This window comes from Podarcis vaucheri (assembly GCF_965113315.1).
Source record: "Podarcis vaucheri genome assembly, chromosome: 6".
Taxonomy (NCBI): Eukaryota; Metazoa; Chordata; class Lepidosauria; order Squamata; family Lacertidae; genus Podarcis; species Podarcis vaucheri.
Window position 1 is genome coordinate 3810505 of NC_138764.1, and position 20459 is coordinate 3830963.

A 20459-nucleotide genomic window follows, 5' to 3' on the forward strand; every position below is an offset into this window, starting at 1 on the left:
GATCTGGTCCACCAGTCCAAAAAGGGTTTCCACCTGTGCATTAGGGTCCTTTCCACCAAACATTCACTCAATATGGAGTTGCTGCAAATCCCAACTTCCTGGCAGCTGTTCCTGGACCACAGTGTGGATTGAGAGCTCATGGGCTGCATTTACAATTTTTTAGATGTACGGCTAAAAATAACACAATGAACATATGAAATAGTCCCTAGACCAGTGGTTTTCAACCAGTTTGCTATGGCACCCTGGCCTCTGTCCCTCTTTCCTTCCCTCCCTCCTCTGAGGCTCTCTTGTGTCTCTGCCCCGCAAAGGCTGGCACAGCTGTTTGTGGCAGCAGCCCTGGTTGCAAGCTCCGTAGGTGAATGGTGCCTCTGGGGCTGGCCAGGGGGTGCTGGTTGCCAGGAACTGAGGCAGCCTTGGAGTAAGCCAGCAAGGGGGTGAGGGAGCCCAGCCAGCCAGTCCACTAACCCTTGCTGTTGGGAATGGGCAGACCAGTGAGAGGGCGGGCAGGCGCTGCCCTGGCCTTCCTGGAGCTTGCTGTGTGCAAGGCTTGCCTGGGAGGTGAGTGCCTGGTGCCGAAGGGGAGTCTTTCCGCCATGCAGACCCAGCAGCACCCACTGCTGCCTCTGCTGCCTCCCAAGGTGAGCAGGGGGCCACCGTCTTCCCAGGCAGGGTGAGGAAGCACCTCTCTTTTTGGCAGGGGGGCAGCTCAGAGACCGGGGCAGCGGCAGAGGCTGCTCAGAGGACACCCAAGGAGAGGGGAGGAGGCTGGGGGAACCGTCCACAAGAGAGGGTGTTCAAAAAAGGGTGAGAGGCTGCCAGCTTGGCAGACAAGGGGGGACATAACTGGGCTCCTGAGCCCCACAGGGGTGCTGCAGAAAGAATGTAATTGCTCAAGGGAGCCGGAGACTCAGAAAGGTTGAAAACCTCTGCCCTAGATATATCCCACTTTTAGAATCACTCTGGCATTGGGAGGCCTTTGCTTTAGGCCCCCCCCCCCTCGGTCACTTGCGGTGCAAGAGCTCAGCTGGAATTCCAAAAAGGCCTTGGGGGCAGCAACAGCCGGCTGGGGGGGGGGGGCTTCCATGTTACCAGGACTGGTTGCCTCTTCTCGGTCAGCCTCGTTTTCGCTTTTCCCGCAGGTCTCATAGCCCAGGTCCTGGAGATCCACTTGTATCTGCTTGGTGTCCTGCTGCACCGTGGGTTCACCTGTTACAAAGAAAGCCAAAAATACTAGCCTCTTGCCTTTGGCTGAAGGGCAAAGGCTACTAGAGAGCCTTGGGCACCTCTGCAAATTCCAGGACACAACCTCTCTGCCCCCCCCATGGGAACATAATCCTGAGGGAAAGACTGAGGAAGAGAACAGCAGTTGCAGAGCCCACACAAAACAGGGAGTCCCTTTCTTCCCTGCAGCCTTTGCACGCCATCCACAACACTTTCCTGTAGCATTTTTGGATTATTATCAATAATGGTGCGATTCTGGGTTAAATGGCTGCATCCCGTGAGAGGAAGCACTGTGCTCCCATGACCAAAATCTCCACTTCCAAAAAGGAAGATAACTCGGCCCACTGAAGCCTACATACAAGCTGAAATTAACTGAAGTGAACTGTTGATTGTTCAAGCTAAAATATATTTATTGTGTAAGAATGATGTAATTTTGCTTTAAAAACCAATGGAACCAACACCCAAAATGGGGGGAGCTGGAGCTGCTTACATTTCCTCCTTTTTAATGTTGGCATGCCCATTCCTCCCCCCGCCCCTGTAAGGCTACTTCAGCTCCCGGGTCAATGCTCAATGGGGAATCCTTCTTTGGGCATTTCAGCTCTTCCTCCACAGTTTGTGTTGTATTAGGACAGGAAATAAGACAGCAAAAGGTCACAATGAACTCTCTGCAGACAATCAACCAGCATCTTTTTTTGTTCCTTAGGATTTAAGTGTCCCTCATCCGTGTCCACACATCTGGTGCAACCGTACTCACTGAGCAGGGCCCGGTACTGCTCCAGCTGTGCCACCTGAGCCAGGTGGTTTGAAACCAGGAGTTTGCCCCGCAGCCTGTGACATTGTTTTTTGCACTGAGGCAGCTCTGAGGGGAGAAGATGGACTGGCTGCCTGAGCTGCTGCCAGGAGTTGCTTCCCAGTCTGACTTCACACACCTTTGGAGAAGAAATGAGGGGTTGTATCAGTCAACAGCAGAAAAGACATGTGAGTCTTCAGGGCAGACTTTAAACTGACCCATGAAATATCCCTCGTAGGTTACACTGCCCACACCCAGTCTTTTATTCTACCTTGATCTGCACTTGACTTGCACCAACCTGGTGAGACACATTTCGCAAAAAGACTACATGTATTACCCACTTAAACAGATGCTAAAGCTTACTACAAAGCGCATTAAGTTAACAGTTTGGAACAGTAAATCCTGCTGTTGCCCAACATCATTATGGAAGTTAATATCCTTTTAAAATCTGTTCTGCGCAGGAGACCAGAGAGCCATCGAACAGGAAGAACTATTGAGTAGAAATGGCAGCTGCTGCTAGCCTAGGCAAATCTTCCCCAGTTCTGAGGTAATCCAGAGTTACCTGAGTCTCTTTTAGGCTGGTGTCCACACTCTGGGGATGTGGGCAGTGCTGCTGTGGGGCACTGTCATGGGGAGCCCCCTTGAGGCTGCCTTGCGGCTGCACTTGCAGCTGCTCGGACTTCTGGGTCATACCAGCAGCGACCTGCTGCTGGAAGATGCTTCCACCTGCTTGGCTGCTCAGAGTCAGCTGTTCTTTCAGGAGGCCAATCACCATCTCCGAAGAGTGCAGCTTCTCCTGCAGCTTCCTGACTTCCAACTTCAGGTCCTCTTGCTCTTCCTTTTCATCCTCATTCTCCCAACCCTCAGATAACGTTGCTTCTCCAACTTGCTCCTTGAGCTCTGCATTTTCGAGACACAGACTCAGCAGGGCCTTCCTGTAGAGACATAGGAATCAGTACCCAGAGATTAAGCACTCTTGGTAACTGGCAAGTCTGGGGCAGCCAACATGGTGTCCTTCCAGGTGTTGTTGGTCCACTGTTGTTCGTGGCTGGGGGTTGCAGGAGATGTGGCCCAGCAACACCTGCAGAGCACTACCTGGGCCATCCCGGATTATCCCGCTTGCACCAGGCATTGCTCCTGGACTAGCTGGGTATTGAACCTTTCCTCCCAGCACTGGCCCAGGAAGTGTTTGAGACTCCACCAGCATTAGGATCATTCCCTTTGTTTAGCATAATCCAGAGGCGGGGAAAGGTGGTCGGAAAACAACATTTTAAAAGTACGGTAGCAGAGGAAGCGTTTGTCATCCTCACTGCTTACGCCTCAGGCTGAAAGAATGAAGAGTCGTTCTCACGGCCTGCGTAAAGGAGTTTTGACCTCAGAGGACCTCAGGGGACGAGGCATTCATCCTTGCACAGTTTTGCACTAGAAGCATGTCTTGGGAGCTGGCTGGAAGGCCTCTGCGCGTTCTGCTAGAGATCCAACCGGCAACTACAAGCTCTTTCCCCGGCCCATCACTAGCCATTGTGCAACTGGGACCTGCCAAAAGACCTATTCCTAACCCGCAACCTGGAACATGCTCCAAACATCTATATTTGAACCTTATCGGACATTTAACTTCTGTGGTTCTTGCCCCAAAGAAAAACATCACAAGGGTTCAGGACTTCTCATTTGCCTGGACACCTTTTATTTTGATTTCAGTTTCACTGGCTCATATCACAAACGCAAGGAAAGAGGAGGACTATCAGTCTTCATTGTAAGAGCACCCACCAACTTTTAGAAGGCCTCTGAAGGCAGCTCTTTATCGGGCAGTTTTTAATGTTTGATGTTTTATTATGTTTTTACATATCCTGAAAGCCGCCCAGAGTGGCTGGGGAAACCCAGCCAGATGGGCGGGGTATAAATAATAACATTATTATTATTAAAAAAGAACTACACTTCTCTCCATATGAACTGACTCAGACCCCGCAATTGCCCTCTGAGGCCATTCTTTGTGTGGCTCCCCATCTGTGGGATGCTCTCCCTAGGGAGTTTCTCCTGGCACCTTCATTACATATCTTTAGGCGCCAGGAGAAAACATTCATCTTCTTCCAGGTGTTTGACTAATTAAACAATGTATGGCCTTTTAAACTGTGGAAAGGGGTTATTGTTTCTTACTATGTTATGTATTTTTGTGTTTTTATACAGTGGTACCTCAGCTTACATACGCTTCAGGTTACATACGCGTCAGGTTACATATGCTTCAGGTTACAGACTCCGCTAACCCAGAAATAGTGCTTCAGGTTAAGAACTTTGCTTCAGGATGAGAACAGAAATCGTGCTCCGGCGGCGCAGTGGCAGCAGGAGGCCCCATTAGCTAAAGTGGTGCTTCAGGTTAAGAACAGTTTCAGGTTAAGTACGGACCTCCGGAACGAATTAAGTACTTAACCTGAGGTAGCACTGTATTGTAAACTACACTGTGATTCTTGGAAGGGCAGTATAGAAATTAAATTTAATTAAAAACAAACAAACACATTAGAACTGAGGTTGCTGCACTCCAGGAGGACATTTTCGGGAGCCACCCTAGCTTACCTGAGCTGAGATATTGAGGAGAACCCAGCTTCTTCAATCTGCCCCTTGAGATGCTGCAACTCCCCTTCCAGCTTCTTCTTCTGCTCTCGAAGCTGCTGAGTCTCAGATTTTGCAGAAAGCAGCTCGGCCTGCAGGCTCTTTTCTCTCTCCAGAGAGGGAGCGGGGAAACTGCTTTGGCCCACGAAGGTGCCATCGGCTCCTTCCTTGGCGTGCTAAAACATGTAATTGAAACAAGAGGAGATAACTCCTAAAAGTCCAGAACACCCAGTCTATGGAAGATGTGCCAGAGAATGAGTTGCTAAACAAGCAGAAGTGCACAGCTTCAGCAAGAAGACCGATACTGGGACTTCCAACATAATGACAACAATTTGCACACAGCAGTTCACACACACCAAAGCCTTGCCTACCGGGGTTATGTGGTTGTGGGTTCTGGCAGGATCTGATGAGAGCATCTTTCCAGAACCTGGAAGCTGCAGATGCTTCTCTGACAGGGACAGGGGGCAGGTGGGGCACTCCCCACACACACCATGAGAGAAGTGAGGAGCAGCAGTGGTGAGAGCTCCTCAAGATCTCTAGACTTCTGCAAGATCTCACCAGAAGTCTCCGCCAATTCTCCTTGCTTCTCTGGTGGTGATTGCAGGGATGGGTGGAATTTGGCTGCCTCGCTCAGCCTCCTGGGCAGAGCCTCCTCAAGCCAAGCCAAAGAAACAATGTCTCCACTGTTACACAGGACCACACTGCTCCCAGGAAGAAGCATCTGCCCCTTTGAGCATGATGCTTTGCTCTCTGATTCACCTGTTGGCGAGTGGTTCTCTGTGCCTCTTCTTCAATACTGTCTGTGAACTCTGTGCTGGCATCCTCAGCATCCTCCTCTGCCACTGGACCTGGGAATGACACCACAAAGTAGACCCTTGAGAGTTCTCCCTGGCCTGTATAAATTTCCATGCATAACTGCCAGCACAGACTCTGCAGCAACTTGATGCCAAATTGACTGCAGATTCCAACAAGGAAAATACTTCAGTACTTGCAGCTCTTCCCTTTACTGCAGGAGCAGCCTTCCCCTATGCAGCAGATACAGATACAGCCAGAAAGTTTGGCTACTGACACAGTGCATGTCCTGCTGCATGTGCCCCCCAGGCCCAAGCAAATGCCCCACAGTGCCTGAGCTTGGATTCCTCCGGTGTGGGTGTTTTGGAATGAACCGGCCTCAAGTAACCACCAAAATGTATAAAGGTAAAGCTAAAGGGACCCCTGACCATTAGGTCCAGTCATGACTGACTCTGGGGTTGCATCGCTCATCTCGCTTTATTGGCCGAGGGAGCCAGCGTACAGCTTCCGGGTCATGTGGCCAGTATGACTAAGCCGCTTCTGGCGAACCAGAGCAGTGCACGGAAACGCCGTTTACCTTCCTGTCGGAGCAGTACCTATTTATCTACTTGCACTTGACGTGCTTTCAAACTGCTAGGTTGGCAGGAGCAGGGACTGAGCAATGGGAGCTCACCCCGTCGTGGGAATTCGAACCACCGACCTTCTGATCGGCAAGCCCTAGGCTCAGTGGTTTAACCCACAGCGCCACCCGTATCCTTACCAAAATGTATAGAGCACCAGAATTAAGGACTACATTGCTAGATCTCGCTGGTCCATTCAGTAATCTGAAAGTTTGTCCTGAAGAAGAGCCGGTGGTAAAGGGGGAGCGGTTAATGGGGACCGAGAAGAAGGCAGGCACAAGGAAAGAATGAGGAAGTGTTTCTTAACGAAACTATCAGTTAAAATTGCACCAGATTTCCTCTCTTTGTAACGGAAGCAAGGTACAAAAGCTCCCTTCCCCAAGGATTTTGTGCCGAGAAAGAGAGATAGAAGAAGATAGAAGGAGGTAAAGCCATGCAATGCTAACAGATTAAGAAAGGGGAAAGAGAAACTGAAAAAGATCCAAAGATGTAAGGGAACGACCAGACACAAGAGGCTTATTCATTCATTAACCAGGTGCAATCTGTCTCTACCCAGGTCAAAGTGCTTGTGTGGAAGTGTGCACATTTGCACAGTTCAAGTATCGTGTCCACAAACTGTACACTTGTTGACTTTTACAAGTGAATAACTGAGTGTACGGCTCAACTATTTGTGTACGCAGGTATACTGATTGTACATTTGTTGAATGCCATGTGAGGCGTTAGGGGAAGAGTAGTACCTCTGGTGGGGGGCACGTCATGCTCCTTCTAGGGTAGTTTGGTCCCCCTCTGCACTCAGCTCTCACCTGTGGCTCCTAGCAGCTGTCAGCAGGCGACAGCGGCCACAATCCTAGGAATGGCTTTGACTGGCCGGCTTAAGCAGCTGAGGGGAGCCAATGGGTCTCAAATCCTCCATGAGTGAGGGACGTCCCCTACATGTGAAGACAGGCTCTGGTAGACTGAGCAGACATGACCAAAAGTGGGTCCAATGGTCAAGAAGGCGGTTTCTGTAGAGGAAAGTGAGGGCCAGATGGGGCTCACCTGCCTGAGAAGAGAGCCCATCTAGGAGAAGGAAATCTCTGATCCTAAACCTCTGCTGCCTTGCAGGATGCCTTTGGGAGAAGAAAGGCAAAGGAGCAACCCTCCTACACGCATCCAGCGTGGAGTCCCTAAGGCAGCTGGATGGGGCCTTGCATGCCTCTTCCTGGCAACTCCGCAGCCAAGCTGGTGCCAAATGTGTTGCTCTGCTTTCCTTTGGGCCACATCAGCAAGGCCAAGATGGTCTTGCCTGGGCAGCCCAGGACTCCCAGACACACTTGCCCAGCCTTGTGCCCCAGGGAGGTCACTTTGGTGTTGCTAAAGCAGCAGTTTGTCTTCACTCAAGACAGACAGGTGCCAACATAAGTGTAGTGTGAACACCCCTATGGCCAAGAAGAAGAGAATGAGAAGCAGAGAAAGTAGGAAAATTGGGGGAAACAGATTACATTAATTGAGGAGACCCTCCCACCTCCTCAAAACTGGGGTTCTTCAGCCAACACAACAACCTTTTTCTTTTTGCAAGCAGCAGCAATTCAGATTGAATTTAGCTTATCTTATTCTTAGGAGCTGGGTATTTAGTCTTGTGTAAAAAAGCAAGTCTGTACAACTTAGGGTTTGCCCTCAGTGGAGTTTACTGTGGGTCTGCAGCTTTTTGTGTCCCCATTAGTTTGTGTAGTCCACATGGTATTAGCTTCCGACAATACCAATCTCACTGCTTTCCCCCTATACATTCATGTTAAACGGGGGGAAATTAGGCTCTAAACAGCTTCACTCAGGGCTGCAGACAAACTATTTCTGGTGTGCTTCTGAACTCTGTGTGTGTTCACACACACACAGAGAGAGAGAGAGAGAGAGAGAGAGAGAGAGAGAGAGAATGTGCTTCCTATGTGTTTCAGCTATACAGTGTGCATTCAGCCTTGGTGTCCAGAGCAGTTTTCACATCTGTGGTGACGCCACCTCCTGGTCAGAAAGCAGATTTATTTTCTGATTTTACCAGAGGGTGGAGCTCCAACCCTTCAGAGCAGACTCTCACCCTGCTGGCTTATTGGTAGCAACTGAAAAACAAACTTGAGGGGTCTGAGGGCCAAAGCTAAAGGACAAAAGTATACATTGTGGCGCACAAGTCATTCTTGTTGGGCCCCATTCATTCCTCTCATGCCTGCCTATGAATAAGTTCCAGCAAAACCCAGTTGTGTGCATTAAGCAGCTGGATGGGTGGCCTTGAAGGATCCCTTCCACTCTGAATTTTTTAAGAAAAGTGAGCATCCATCTCAGATTGGATGCAGGCTCTTCTTGCCCCTGCAGTGAAGCGCCTCTCATGGCACCGGCACCTCTTTCTCTGCTATGTTGATATCCTGTTAGAACTTTCTGCAGAGCACCCTGCAAAAAGTCCAAGTCAGGCTTCGAATCAGCCTTGTCCAATGTATAATATCTCTTCTGCCACACTAGCTCATGGTGGCCTTGCATTATAAAAGGAGGACGGGCCTGGTAGGAAGAAGAGTAATCTGAACATGCTAACAGCTTACAGAGCTTGGCACTCACCCTATAGGTTGCTAGTTACAACAAATTCGGGTGTAGATATATTATAGAAATTTTGTGATAGGAAATCTGCTCTGAGAAAAGCAGGGTCTCCTTCGCAAAAAGAAGACGCCCCCAAGAGTACCTAGCTGATCTCAAATCAATTGCAGCACACATGCCCAAAGAGAAATCAGGCTAAATACATACAGAAATCCTTCTGGTGAGGTTACTGTAGGAACGCCAGTCTTGTATACTAAAGAACATGGGATGTGCTCCCACACAGACTGTATTCATCTGCTGCACTTTTGATACCACAGGAGCTCTGGAGGAAATTATCCTTATGCAATCCTTGATGGCCTCAGAATACTGTATTCAACTATCAAGAAATTGTCATTTAGAACAATTGAACAGCAGATTAGTGTCAGAAGCTCAAACTGCTACTTGGCTCCACTACTCAAGTGTTGCCTGAGTCCTGTGATCCTGGAAGCTCCTATCCTTCACCCGCTAGGACAAAAAAAGAGGGTGTCAAGATTGCTGCAATTGCATCTCCCTGAAAGCAGTCTATAAAAGAGGAAGACAAGGCAGTGTGTTTACTGACTTAGTTGGTCTCTTACCCTTGAATATGACCACTCCGGCTGCCATGGTAGCAAAAATAATAATTGGGGAGTTGGGGATGCCTCAATAGGTTTAGTGAGGAAACAGTTTGGGTCGATTTCCTTTATTCTGCAGCCCACTTTTGAATTATCATCTTAATGTTCTAGAGCAGGGATCTTAAGATGATAATGTATTTCGGCCCCCATTGGCCAATTGTCATGGATGATGGGAGCTGTAGTCAAATAACATCTAGAGGACCACAACTTCCCTGTTCTAAACTCGAGAGCTTTGGCAAAAGGTCTGTGGAAGAGCTCTGATGGAATCAGCCTGTCGCTCTGAGTGAACAGGGCTTCATTTCTGCCTGGGAAAACCCTTCTTGTCTCAGTGGGATTTTATTGATCCCAAGATAAGAGTAAAATCTCATGTATTGCAAACTATAGTACAGGAAAAAACCTAATGACTTTTCATGTTACTTATATTTAAGGGTTTTCTTTCATAATGAATTTTAATGTTGTCTTGGATATAAATAGTTTTAATTTTTAAAGAAACTTCCAACCCAGGTGATGTTAAGAATGCTGTGCAGATTCTGACTTCTAAGGGAGGTGACACACTCTGAAGGGGAATGATTTAACTCATATTCTCTTTTACAGTTGTGCCATTTTCTTAGTGGTGTCTGGTTCCATCATACAGTATATGTTTTCTGTATATAAAGCAGTTTACTCTTGGGTTTCATTATTCCCATAGCAGAATGTTTTTTCCTAATCATATTTGTCCCTGCACAACATTAAATTTTATTTACATGGCTGATGCATTTCTCTATAAAGTATGGGATTGAAAGGGCTGTTCGAGAGGGAGTGGTAAAGGTCTCTTTCCCAATTGATTTCTTGGTTTTGCTCAGCCTGGAGACACATACTTCCCGCATGCCCACCAAGGCTTCACAGATTTCTCAGATTCAAGCAGATTTCCATTTCCTTTCCCTTACCAAGCGGGACCTGCCACAGGAGTGCTAATGTTCAGAGTTCCACATTCCACCCAGCCAATCTTTTCTTGGAGACTCCACTGCATTCCCCCTCCTCCCATTTTCCATCCCACTCCCAACCAAAAAAAGGTCGGCATTCTGGTCCCACTGAGCTGTTTTTGAACAAACACCCCTTAGGGTTACAGATGCCTTTAGGCCTTCCACCTCCCCTTGTGTGCATTGATGGCACCATAACTTGTCATTTAATATTTGGCTGACTCTCAGGCTTTACTTTGCTTCACATGGTTTGGAAAACCTTGTGGGGGATTTGGGCTTGGCCTTCCACTTACCCAACAGGAGCTGCTCCCACCTCCCTGAAGAGTCTTGGCCCCATTCTTTCCGCAAGAGCCAGAGGTGTGCCAGTATCTCTTGAAGAACTATGCACCCTTGACTGCTGGGAACACAGGAGCCAACGACTGGGGGCCAAGGCCCCTTTACCCCCCCCCCCAATAAAATATCTGAGGTGGTCAGGGCCTCCCAAAGCTGAGGGGCATTGCCATTCAAATGGTCTTGTGATGATATGGGGCAGGGCTTACCTGACCCCCTCCAATATTTTATTCAAGTTGGCACCCCTTACTGGGAGCAACTAGGGAGCTCGGCAGGATTTTTCTCTGAGCAAACTTTTGTAGGATCAGGCATCACTGCTGTAATTCTCTGAGCATTTACAAGTAAATCCCACTGAAGCCACTGTTTTGTTTCAAGTAAACATGCACGGAATTGTACTGTAGACTATTCTAACAAAATAATAATAATAATAATAATAATAATAATAATAATAATAATAAGCCATGAGAAACCCATCAAAAGAATTCTTCTTTATTGCTACTTTATGCATAAATCTGAAATGAGATTGCTGGTATCTTGAGAAGTCTACTGTATCATTAGAAATTTATCAGGAGGAGTACTTTTTTAATGCAATAAAATACAGTTATTACCCCCGTATTCCCCAGATTTCTAGACACTGCCCCTCCTGAGAAGGACTGCTTTGTAATGAAGAGGCAGAAGAAAGAAACAATGTGTTATTTATGTTTGATTTAATTTAGGAAAGCTAGATGTCTTTGTATATATGATTGTATTGAAAGGGGGTGCTTCCATGGGGTCCCCCAGGTATGCAGAAGTATCTTGGTTTGTAGATCAGAAAGTAACCCAAAACATCAAATAATTTTTAGAAACTGCTGAATGGGGGTGGGGTGGGAATGCCCCCTTAACAGTTTATAGTAATCTGGAGATGAGGATTAAGGTCAGGAAGATGCCCAGGAAGAAGAGGGAAAACCTTCCCTTCCTTCACTGGACGTTTTGTGAGGGTAGAGATGGAAAGAGGACAGCCTTGCCCTTCCTTCCTCTCTAGACTCCTCTCCCCATTCCTCTACATAGCAAGAGATGTCTCACGTTCCCATTGGAAGCCAACCCTGAACCCGAGTCCTTTATCACTATATAGCACAATGCCAAAAAGCTTCGGAAGTGCTGGAGAATCCCCTTCCCCGGTCCTTTTTTGACACCCCCTCCCTGGCTCCTGCAGCATTATAATGTTCTTATTCCAGAGCGGCTAGAGACCGGAAGAAGAGTTCTCTGCTTAGGAGCTAGAAATACACTGCCCTGTTTCATTATCGGTGCCCATGCACAAAGGAGCAGCAGCTTGATTTCCAAGCAGACCTCCCTAGCAGCTCTGCCTGCGACATCTTTCTAACCCTGATCTGGGAAAATATAAATTCTTGCCCAAATAACACATTCACAACCAGTGTGACAATCATGCATGCGCACACATGCACTGGACAAAGCTCTATACTTCATTCAACAGAGGACTGCCACATTCTCAGGTTTTATTGAGGGATTTGCACTCCAAGCAAAGCCAAATCACCAACATTTTTCAGCCTTCAGCAGAGCTGCTAGCCTGCATTCTGCTCTATTCTACACCACACCACCTCCAGTCAAGTCTGGGGAAAAGACAAGTTGATACGAGAGACACTGGATGGCAGGGGGGGCGGCGGAAGTATTTGATCAACAAAGGGGTGGCTCAAGAAGAAGCACATTAAGATCCTGGAGTGGCCTAGCCAGTCTCCAGACCTTAATCCCATCAAAAATCTGTGGAGGGAGCTGAAGGTTTGAGTAGCTACACATCAGCCTTGAAATCTTACTGACTGGGAGAGGATCTGCAAAGAGGAGTGGAAAAAAATACCTCCTGAGATGTGTGCAAACCTGGTGGCCACGTACAAGAAACGCCTGACCTCTGTAATTGCCAACAAGGGTTTTGCCACCAATTACTGTCATCTTATGCAAAGGGATCAAATACTTATTTCACTCATTATAATGCACATCAATCTCTGACTTTTGTCTTCTGGGTTTCTGGGGGTTTCCCTGTTGTTATTCTGTCTCTCACAGCTACAATAAACCTACCATTAAAATTATGGACTGGTCATTTCTTCGTCAGAGGGCAAACGGGCAAATTTAGCAGGGGTTCAAATACTTCCCCCCTAACTATAGCTGAATAACTGGCAACTCTGATTTAGAGACTGTACAGACAGGAGAATTTGGGCACAGGCAACACAAACTTCCATTTCCTTGCAGTATCAGGAAGTCTCTTCCTGCCAAAGTTCTCCCCCCCTTACACTAAAAAGCAGGAGAGCCCTGTCCTTCCAGCTTCACAATGTTGCATTAGCTGGCAATGAGACTGAATGAAGGCTGCAGCCACCAATGGCAAACTAACACTGGGAGCTTTTATGTAGGGGGGTCATTCCACGCCAGATCACCTGATTTTAATACTCGACCGTGCTCTCACGGTAGGTTCAATAAGCCAAACGATAGGAATTTAAATAAGACAAAAATTAAGCAGAAGTAATAAATCTTTAAAAAGCCAGAAGGGGAAGTTGAGGGAAGTCATGGGGAGGGTTCCCCCCTTTTTTTGTTTATATGACAAATGTTACATTGTGTTACAGTGGTACCTCTAGATGCCAACGGGATCCGTGCCGGAGCCCCATTCGCATCTAGAAGCAACGGCACGTCTGCGTACGCGGGCGTCACTTTTCGCCGCTTCTGCGCATGCACGTGACGTTATTTTGAGCATCTGCACATGCGCAAGCGGCGAAACCCGGAAGTAATGCACTCCGTTACTTCCAGGTTGCCGCGGAGCGCAACTCGAACTTGCTCATCCTGAAACACATTCAACCCGAGGTGTGACTGTATTTGGTTGAATATTAAATTGTAAAATCCAATAAAATTTATAAAAAACAACAACAGCATCATTGACCATACTACATGTATGGGAAACAAAATAGCTTTGACCATATCATTGCACAATAAAATGAACAAGGGCTCTAAGACGAATTTTGTTTCTATTAATCAATAAAACTTAATTGTAAAAATATATCAGATGACATTATAACATAGGAGGGTACTATTTTAACTATTCTCACAAATGTGTGAGTTATTTCAAGCTCAGAGAGACCTTAAACCTGTACCAAAAAAAATTTTTTTTTGTAAACAATTTACTTCAAAATCAATTTATTTTATAATGACAAAAAACACCCTCCTTATTTTTAAAACATAACAAGTACATGGTTAACCCATTCTACAAAAAAAGTATGATACATGTGTTAGTTGTCGTTTGTGCTCTAGGGCTTATTGAACCTTCCGGGAATAAAATGACAAAAATTCACTTTGAATGGTCAGTGACCCTTTTTTGTGGCAGTTAATACCATTTTTATACCTTATTTTGAAGAGACCACAATTAGCTTTATTTTGATACCAAAATAAGCCCAATTGGTTGAAAAATAAGCGAAACAGGATATTTTTCTCTAAACGGACACAGAAATTGCATTACCCTAAATCGCGTGAAAATAAATAAAAAAATTTAAATTCTCCTGCACCCAATTTTGGACCAAAAAATCTTTAAAAATTAAATTTTTGTAGATATCATAGGTATCTACACATAATTTTTTTTGGAAGAAAATCTGAGTCGTAAGAGCACATGGCACCAGGTGATTTGGCGTGGAATGACCCCAGGATGACACTCCAAAGGTAAAGTTGTAGAAGTTCAAAGAAAGTAACAGGTAACTAGATGACTGGCGTAGGAGGCAGGGGGACAATTGCCGGGGTGGGGAGGTGTCTACATTAAGAGAGCCACTTTGTGGGAAATCATTCAAGCCAAAGCTCACCTCTCGCCTGAATCAGAGAGGACAAATCTGGGTTTGCCAGCCACAGTACATGCAACAGAAAGCCACAGCTAATTCTGCCTCGTAACGAATGGGTGTGGATGACACAAATATCTGCAAACTTAAGTTTGCTTCCCTGTGTTGTTAGTCAAAAACAATAAGCTTCCTGGGCAGAAGAAGTCTGCCCCTGTTCATAAAAAGCAGCCCAGTAAACAAATGGGAGGCATAACAAGTTTAGGCCCTGCCAGCCTGTAAATAGCTCTGAGGAAGGGGGGACACAGCAAGGCCAGGCAGCAGAAAACCAGGAGTGAGATGCAGTACAATCACCTCTTGTATGGGAATTAAGTTCTGGAGATGGCACACAGACACAAAATACACCCAAGTCAACGCGCCCCCTTAGAAATGCCCCCGCGCCAGCCATCTTGCCTTCCAGAGCTGGCACACCAAGCAGGTCTGCACCCCCCCAATAAGGCAGAGAGCTTAAAAGGCCCTCTCCACACCCGGAAAACCTGCACAAAAAGCACTTTTAAACTCTCCGCCTTTCAACCAGCCACACTTCAAACACATAAAGCTGAAACTGCACACAAGTAAATTGTGATTGTACTGTAAACAGAGAAACCTCCTGGCAAATACATATATTCACAAGTTAGCAATAGAATTGCCCTAGGATGGCAAATGAATCCAGAACTTAGGACAAAGCTAGGTGCCAGCATGGTTTAAAAACAAAATAGTAGGTATGGGAAAGTGATTACTGCCAGAACCGCTGTGTAAAGGGAGGAGAAGTTTAACTCTTTTCTCCCCGACTCTGGCCCTCATGGAAGTCTCACCCTTCCTCCCATGTCCTACTTTTTATTTTTATTTTAACCACTGGCTGATTCCCAATGTAACATCTACTTGTACAGAGCAGAAGGGCTCCCAGTTTCTTCTATAATTCCATGAATGAGAAAAACAGGTTTTCAATATTAGGCACGTTTTAATTAAAAGGCTTGGACTGACCTGGGGCCCCTTGCTTCACAACAAGGCTCTTGCCATAAGCTGAAGGAAGCCTGTGGTTTGGATCCTAAGGGAACTTAAGCTCAGAAAAAGGAAGTTTCCAGGCCCAGCTCCCTGCCCTGGTAGCCGACTTCTCCCCACGCCAAAGCCGCTCTGGAGGGTTGGACACAGTCCTTCCATAGACTTTAACTTACATTAGAATGCAAGTCCTATTGGGGCTTCTCCCCCTGCAGCCCCCACACCCACCCTATATTGTTCAGAAAGGGGCAAAGGGAAGGAAGAGGAAATTTCTCTTCTGTGAATTTCCATAAGTTAACTGCTCTCAGGATCCAAGCCTATTTTTCTTCCTCAACTAACCTAAAACGGAACAGCCCTTTCCAAAATGGTTTAGAAACTTCCTACTTCAAAGCACAAGATCTGAGCTTGTTTCCCTGACATCTTTAGCAAGATTTACTCTCATTTTTAGTCCTACTCCAGCAAGTATGAGGGCTAGGAACCTACTTCAATATAGAACATACAAAAAGCAAGTAAACACTCCATGATACACAAGGATTTAGGAGCACTCTCCCAACTCCTAGCTGAACACGGGACAATGACTGGCTGCTTGCATTCCACAGGTGGTGTGCTACCCAGTTACACTCACAATGGCAATGAGGAGCCACGGGCTCTTTGCCTAGTTAAGCACTGAAAAAGTACGATTCACCGCACAATCTGATACACATCCACTCAGACACAAGCACCAGTGAACCCAATGGCACGTATTCTTGGTAAGATTGCAGTCAGAGTTTCACCATCTGCTTCTCAAGTGAGACACAAAACAGCAGCAATAATAAATAATGCCAGCATTATGGTTGAGCGACAAAGAAAAGTTCCAAATCTAGTGGAATGATGAAGTGTCCACCTCTGTGGCCTCTGGGTCTGCCTTCAGTAATGAGAACTGATACCAAGAGAAATATTTGATCTAGTGTTTACATACCAGGAAGTTTTTGCTTTTTCTGGTGCTGAAGCAGAGCAATAAAGTCTGTCCATTTCCAGCATTTGCCAGCCAGATGCTCCTAGCAGCTGACAAGTAGAGCATAAAGGAAAGCATCTCTCCTCTGTTGTCTCCAGTAACTGGTAAACACGGGCCCTATACTGGGAATTTTCTAGTTTTCGCTGTCATAAAAAGTAGGCACAGAGAGGCTTAATCTTCTAACTCATTGCCCACACATTAAAGTACTGCGCCAAGGAACAGCAAAAGCAAAGCATCTTGGAAGTTGACTATTCCAAGTTGGAGGTATTAGCAACCTCATTACAAAGCATGAAGGGAGTTAATTCAGGGTCAGTAACATGTTGTCTTTATAGAATGCCACTTCAAAGCCAATACAGGCCTACCATTTCCCTTAGATCCATGGGTTCTTTGGGGGAAATGGAACATAATGTTTGCTGACTGACTGGGCAGGGCTTCATGTCCCCTTAGCCACCTGAATCCACAGCAATCTTTTCCAGCCATGTCAGTCTGGGGTTGAAGGCTTGCATTCCGTCTCTGTGAATGCACTCAGGATCTAGCTAAACTTAGGACCCACCAAAAGCCAAATTTGGGCTGAATCCTGCAAGTGAAGGTAACTCCTCACAGCTGTTCTGACAGGACTTTAAATGTGCATAGGCTGATGTTTTATGAAGCTGCCCTGGGTGAGACGCCTGTTCACAGGTCTTCTTTCGAAGACAGAGGTCCTTTGGCTGGCCAACTCCCATCCCTTGCAGGGGCGCAACTAGTGCCAGCGCCTTCCATCAAGTGTTTGGGTGTAATCTTCAATGCCTCCCTTTCCATGGAGGCGCAGGTTGCAGCTACAACCAAGGCAGCATTTTTTCATCTCTGCCAAGCTAAGCAGTTGGTCCCTTACCTCTCTCGCCCTGACCTCGCCACTGTGATCCATGCGACGGTCACCTCCAGGCTTAATTACTGTAACTCACTCTATGTGGGGCTGCCCTTGAAACCGACACAGAAACTCCAGCCGGTGCAGAATGTCGCGGCAAGACTCCTTACGGGGTCTTTGCTGCGGGATCACATTCACCCAGTGCTATACCAGCTGCACTGGCTCCCAGTAGAGTACAGGATCAGATTAAAGGTGCTGGTTTTAACCTTTAAAGCCCTATACGGCATAGGACCCTCATACCTACGGGACCACCTCTTCTTGTATGCCCCATGGAGGACCTTACGGTCTGCAAATAACAACACCTTGAAGATCCCGGGCCCTAGGGAAATTAGACTGGCCTTGACTAGAGCCAGGGCCTTTACGGCTGTGGCCCCGGCCTGGTAAAATGCTCTCCCACAAGAGACCAGGGCCCGGCAGGATTTGACATCTTTCCACAGGGCCTGCAAGATGGAGCTGTTCTGCAAGGCCTTTGGGCAGGATGTGGTTTGACTTACTTTCGTTTGTATAAAACAAGCCCGAAGGAGGCCTCCAACCCGCTCAAAGGTCCTTGTATGATCAGTGGAAACAGTTGCTCCTGGCAATTATTAACCACTCTCAATTGCCCGGATTTTAACTTGTCTGAATTAATTTTAAGATGTATTTTAATTAATTGTTGTCTGTTTTTATGCTTATTGTGTTGTTTTTATGATGTTAGCCACTCTGAGCCCAGCCTCGGCTGGGAATGGCAGGATATCTATCTATCTATCTATCTATCTATCTATCTATCTATCTATCCAGCTATCTATCTATCTATTTATTATTATTATTATTATTATTATTATTATTATTATTCCTGCTTGGCAAGGGGTTGGACTCGATGGCCCTTGTGGTCTATTCCAACTCTATGATTCTATTATTATTATTATTATTATTATTATTATTATTATTATTATTATTATTATTCCACTGTGCATTACTTAGCATGGCAGTACAGGAATTGTGCCAGAATTGGGATGCAAAATCAAGGTCCAAATAAGAGACTCCCCAAGGTTAGCCAGGGAACAATTCACATAAATCACCACAATGAAGCAACATGCAACTCCCCAGACTGGCCTGCCTCCATTGATGTTATGCTTATCCCTGTGAGTTGTTATGAGAAGTCTGCTTTTAAATAATTTAATTAATAAATAGCTTTGTGGAGTTAGTGGGTGAAAACACAGGGAACTGGGGCTTTTGAAAACAAAACAAAACAAAACAAAACCCTCTATGACAAATGCATGTTTGGTATGGCACAGAACAATTAACACAGATTCTGAGGGAGCAGGGATGGGAGAATCTTTATTCAGCCAAATGGGGGAAGAGGTGACGGGGAGCCACTAGAAAGGAATTATTGGCTGCCAAAATCTATTAAAAAATCTCCCTGGCAAGATTGTACCAGGAACATGAATGACGCATACATGGGTTCCAGCAAGCCCTTATCAGCCTCCCAGCGTCAAGACAGGCTTGCTCTGCGCTAGCGGCAGTGTGACGGCCAGAGCTCAGAAGGCATGCTTGGGCAGGACTGTCACACGCTCCTGTTCCCCACCTCCAATGCCATCCAGCGATTCCAGCCTGCTCAGGTGAGCCAGACTTCTTCCAAGAGCCTCTTCCAGTTGCCCACGGATGGCCTGCACCCGGTCCAGCTCCACCTGCAGTGTCTGTTCATGCTGAGAGCTGGCAAGGCTATGCAGAAAGGGAAGCAGATTAGGAGCAGTTTAGGAGTTGTTCTGCCAAGGTCTACCACCCTCTCTCTGCTCACCACTTACTCTCATTCCTTCAAAAGCACCAACCACCTCATTCCCTGCAGCTGCCTTTCAGCAATGCTCTCGCCAACAGAGAGAAAACAGGGGGAAGCTGTGGGTGCTGCAAGGTGGGTGCTCACTTCTGACAAGCTGGGTATACAAACAGTTCTTCCAAATAACACCTTGAGGGTTATGATTTACTAAACTAGCCTATAATCTTTGTAGATATGTCAAGAAAACAGCAAGAGGTGTGGGAAAGCAAGAGAACATGGTAAAATGCGGTCTTGACTATGCTACCACTCAGTGGATTTGTAACTGGCTGACTGACCGAACCCAAAGGGTGCTCATCAATGGTTCCTCTTCATCCTGGAGAAGAGTGACTAGTGGGGTGCCACAGGGTTCTGTCTTGGGCCCGGTCTTATTCAACATCTTTATCAACGACTTGGATGATGGACTCAAGGGCATCCTGATCAAATTTGCAGATGACACCAAACTGGGAGGGGTGGCTAACACCCCAGAGGACAGGATCACACTTCAAAACGACCTTGACAGATTAGAGAACTGGGCAAAAATAAACAAGATGAATTTTAACAGGGAGAAATGTAAAGTATTGCACTTGGGCAAAAAAAATGAGAGGCACAAATACAAGATGGGTGACACCTGGCTTGAGAGCAGTACATGTGAAAAGGATCTAGGAGTCTTGGTTGACCACAAACTTGACATGAGCCAACAGTGTGACGCGGCAGCTAAAAAAGCCAATGCAATTCTGGGCTGCATCAATAGGAGTATAGCATCTAGATCAAGGGAAGTAATAGTGCCACTGTATTCTGCTCTGGTCAGACCACACCTGGAGTACTGTGTCCAGTTCTGGGCACCACAATTCAAGAAGGACACTGACAAACTGGAACGTGTCCAGAGGAGGGCAACCAAAATGGTCAAAGGCCTGGAAACGATGCCTTATGAGGAACGGCTAAGGGAGCTGGGCATGTTTAGCCTGGAGAAGAGGAGGTTAAGGGGTGATATGATAGCCATGTTCAAATATATAAAAGGATGTCACATAGAGGAGGGAGAAAGGTTGTTTTCTGCTGCTCCGGAGAAGCGGACACGGAGCAATGGATCCAAACTACAAGAAAGAAGATTCCACCTAAACATTAGGAAGAACTTCCTGACAGTAAGAGCTGTTCGACAGTGGAATTTGCTGCCAAGGAGTGTGGTGGAGTCTCCTACTTTGGAGGTCTTTAAGCAGAGGCTTGACAACCATATGTCAGGAATGCTCTGATGGTGTTTCCTGCTTGGCAGGGGGTTGGACTCGATGGCCCTTGTGGTCTCTTCCAACTCTATGATTCTATGATTCTAACATAAGCAAAAGAGTTTCTAGTCGCAGCTACGCAGAAAACTCCAGCCTCTACCCATCAAATGCCTCAGCACTGGAGGCAGGGGAACAGAGCAT

General features: G+C 46.6%; 1 protein-coding gene across 6 annotated transcripts in view; it reads right to left on the reverse strand.

The window, feature by feature from the left end:
* Nucleotides 1-20459, reverse strand: part of PDE4DIP (phosphodiesterase 4D interacting protein) — a gene marked incomplete at its 5' end in the record, with an annotated part of 102890 nt that overhangs the window by 17894 nt on the left and 64537 nt on the right. For all 6 annotated transcript variants that reach the window (XM_082226637.1, XM_082226638.1, XM_082226639.1 and 3 more), the window contains 6 exons: nt 1090-1206; nt 1976-2150; nt 2574-2946; nt 4580-4791; nt 5375-5463; nt 18814-18950. In XM_082226637.1, coding sequence (XP_082082763.1) covers nt 1090-1206; nt 1976-2150; nt 2574-2946; nt 4580-4791; nt 5375-5463; nt 18814-18950 — 1103 coding nt within the window. The remainder of the gene's footprint in view (nt 1-1089; nt 1207-1975; nt 2151-2573; nt 2947-4579; nt 4792-5374; nt 5464-18813; nt 18951-20459) is intronic.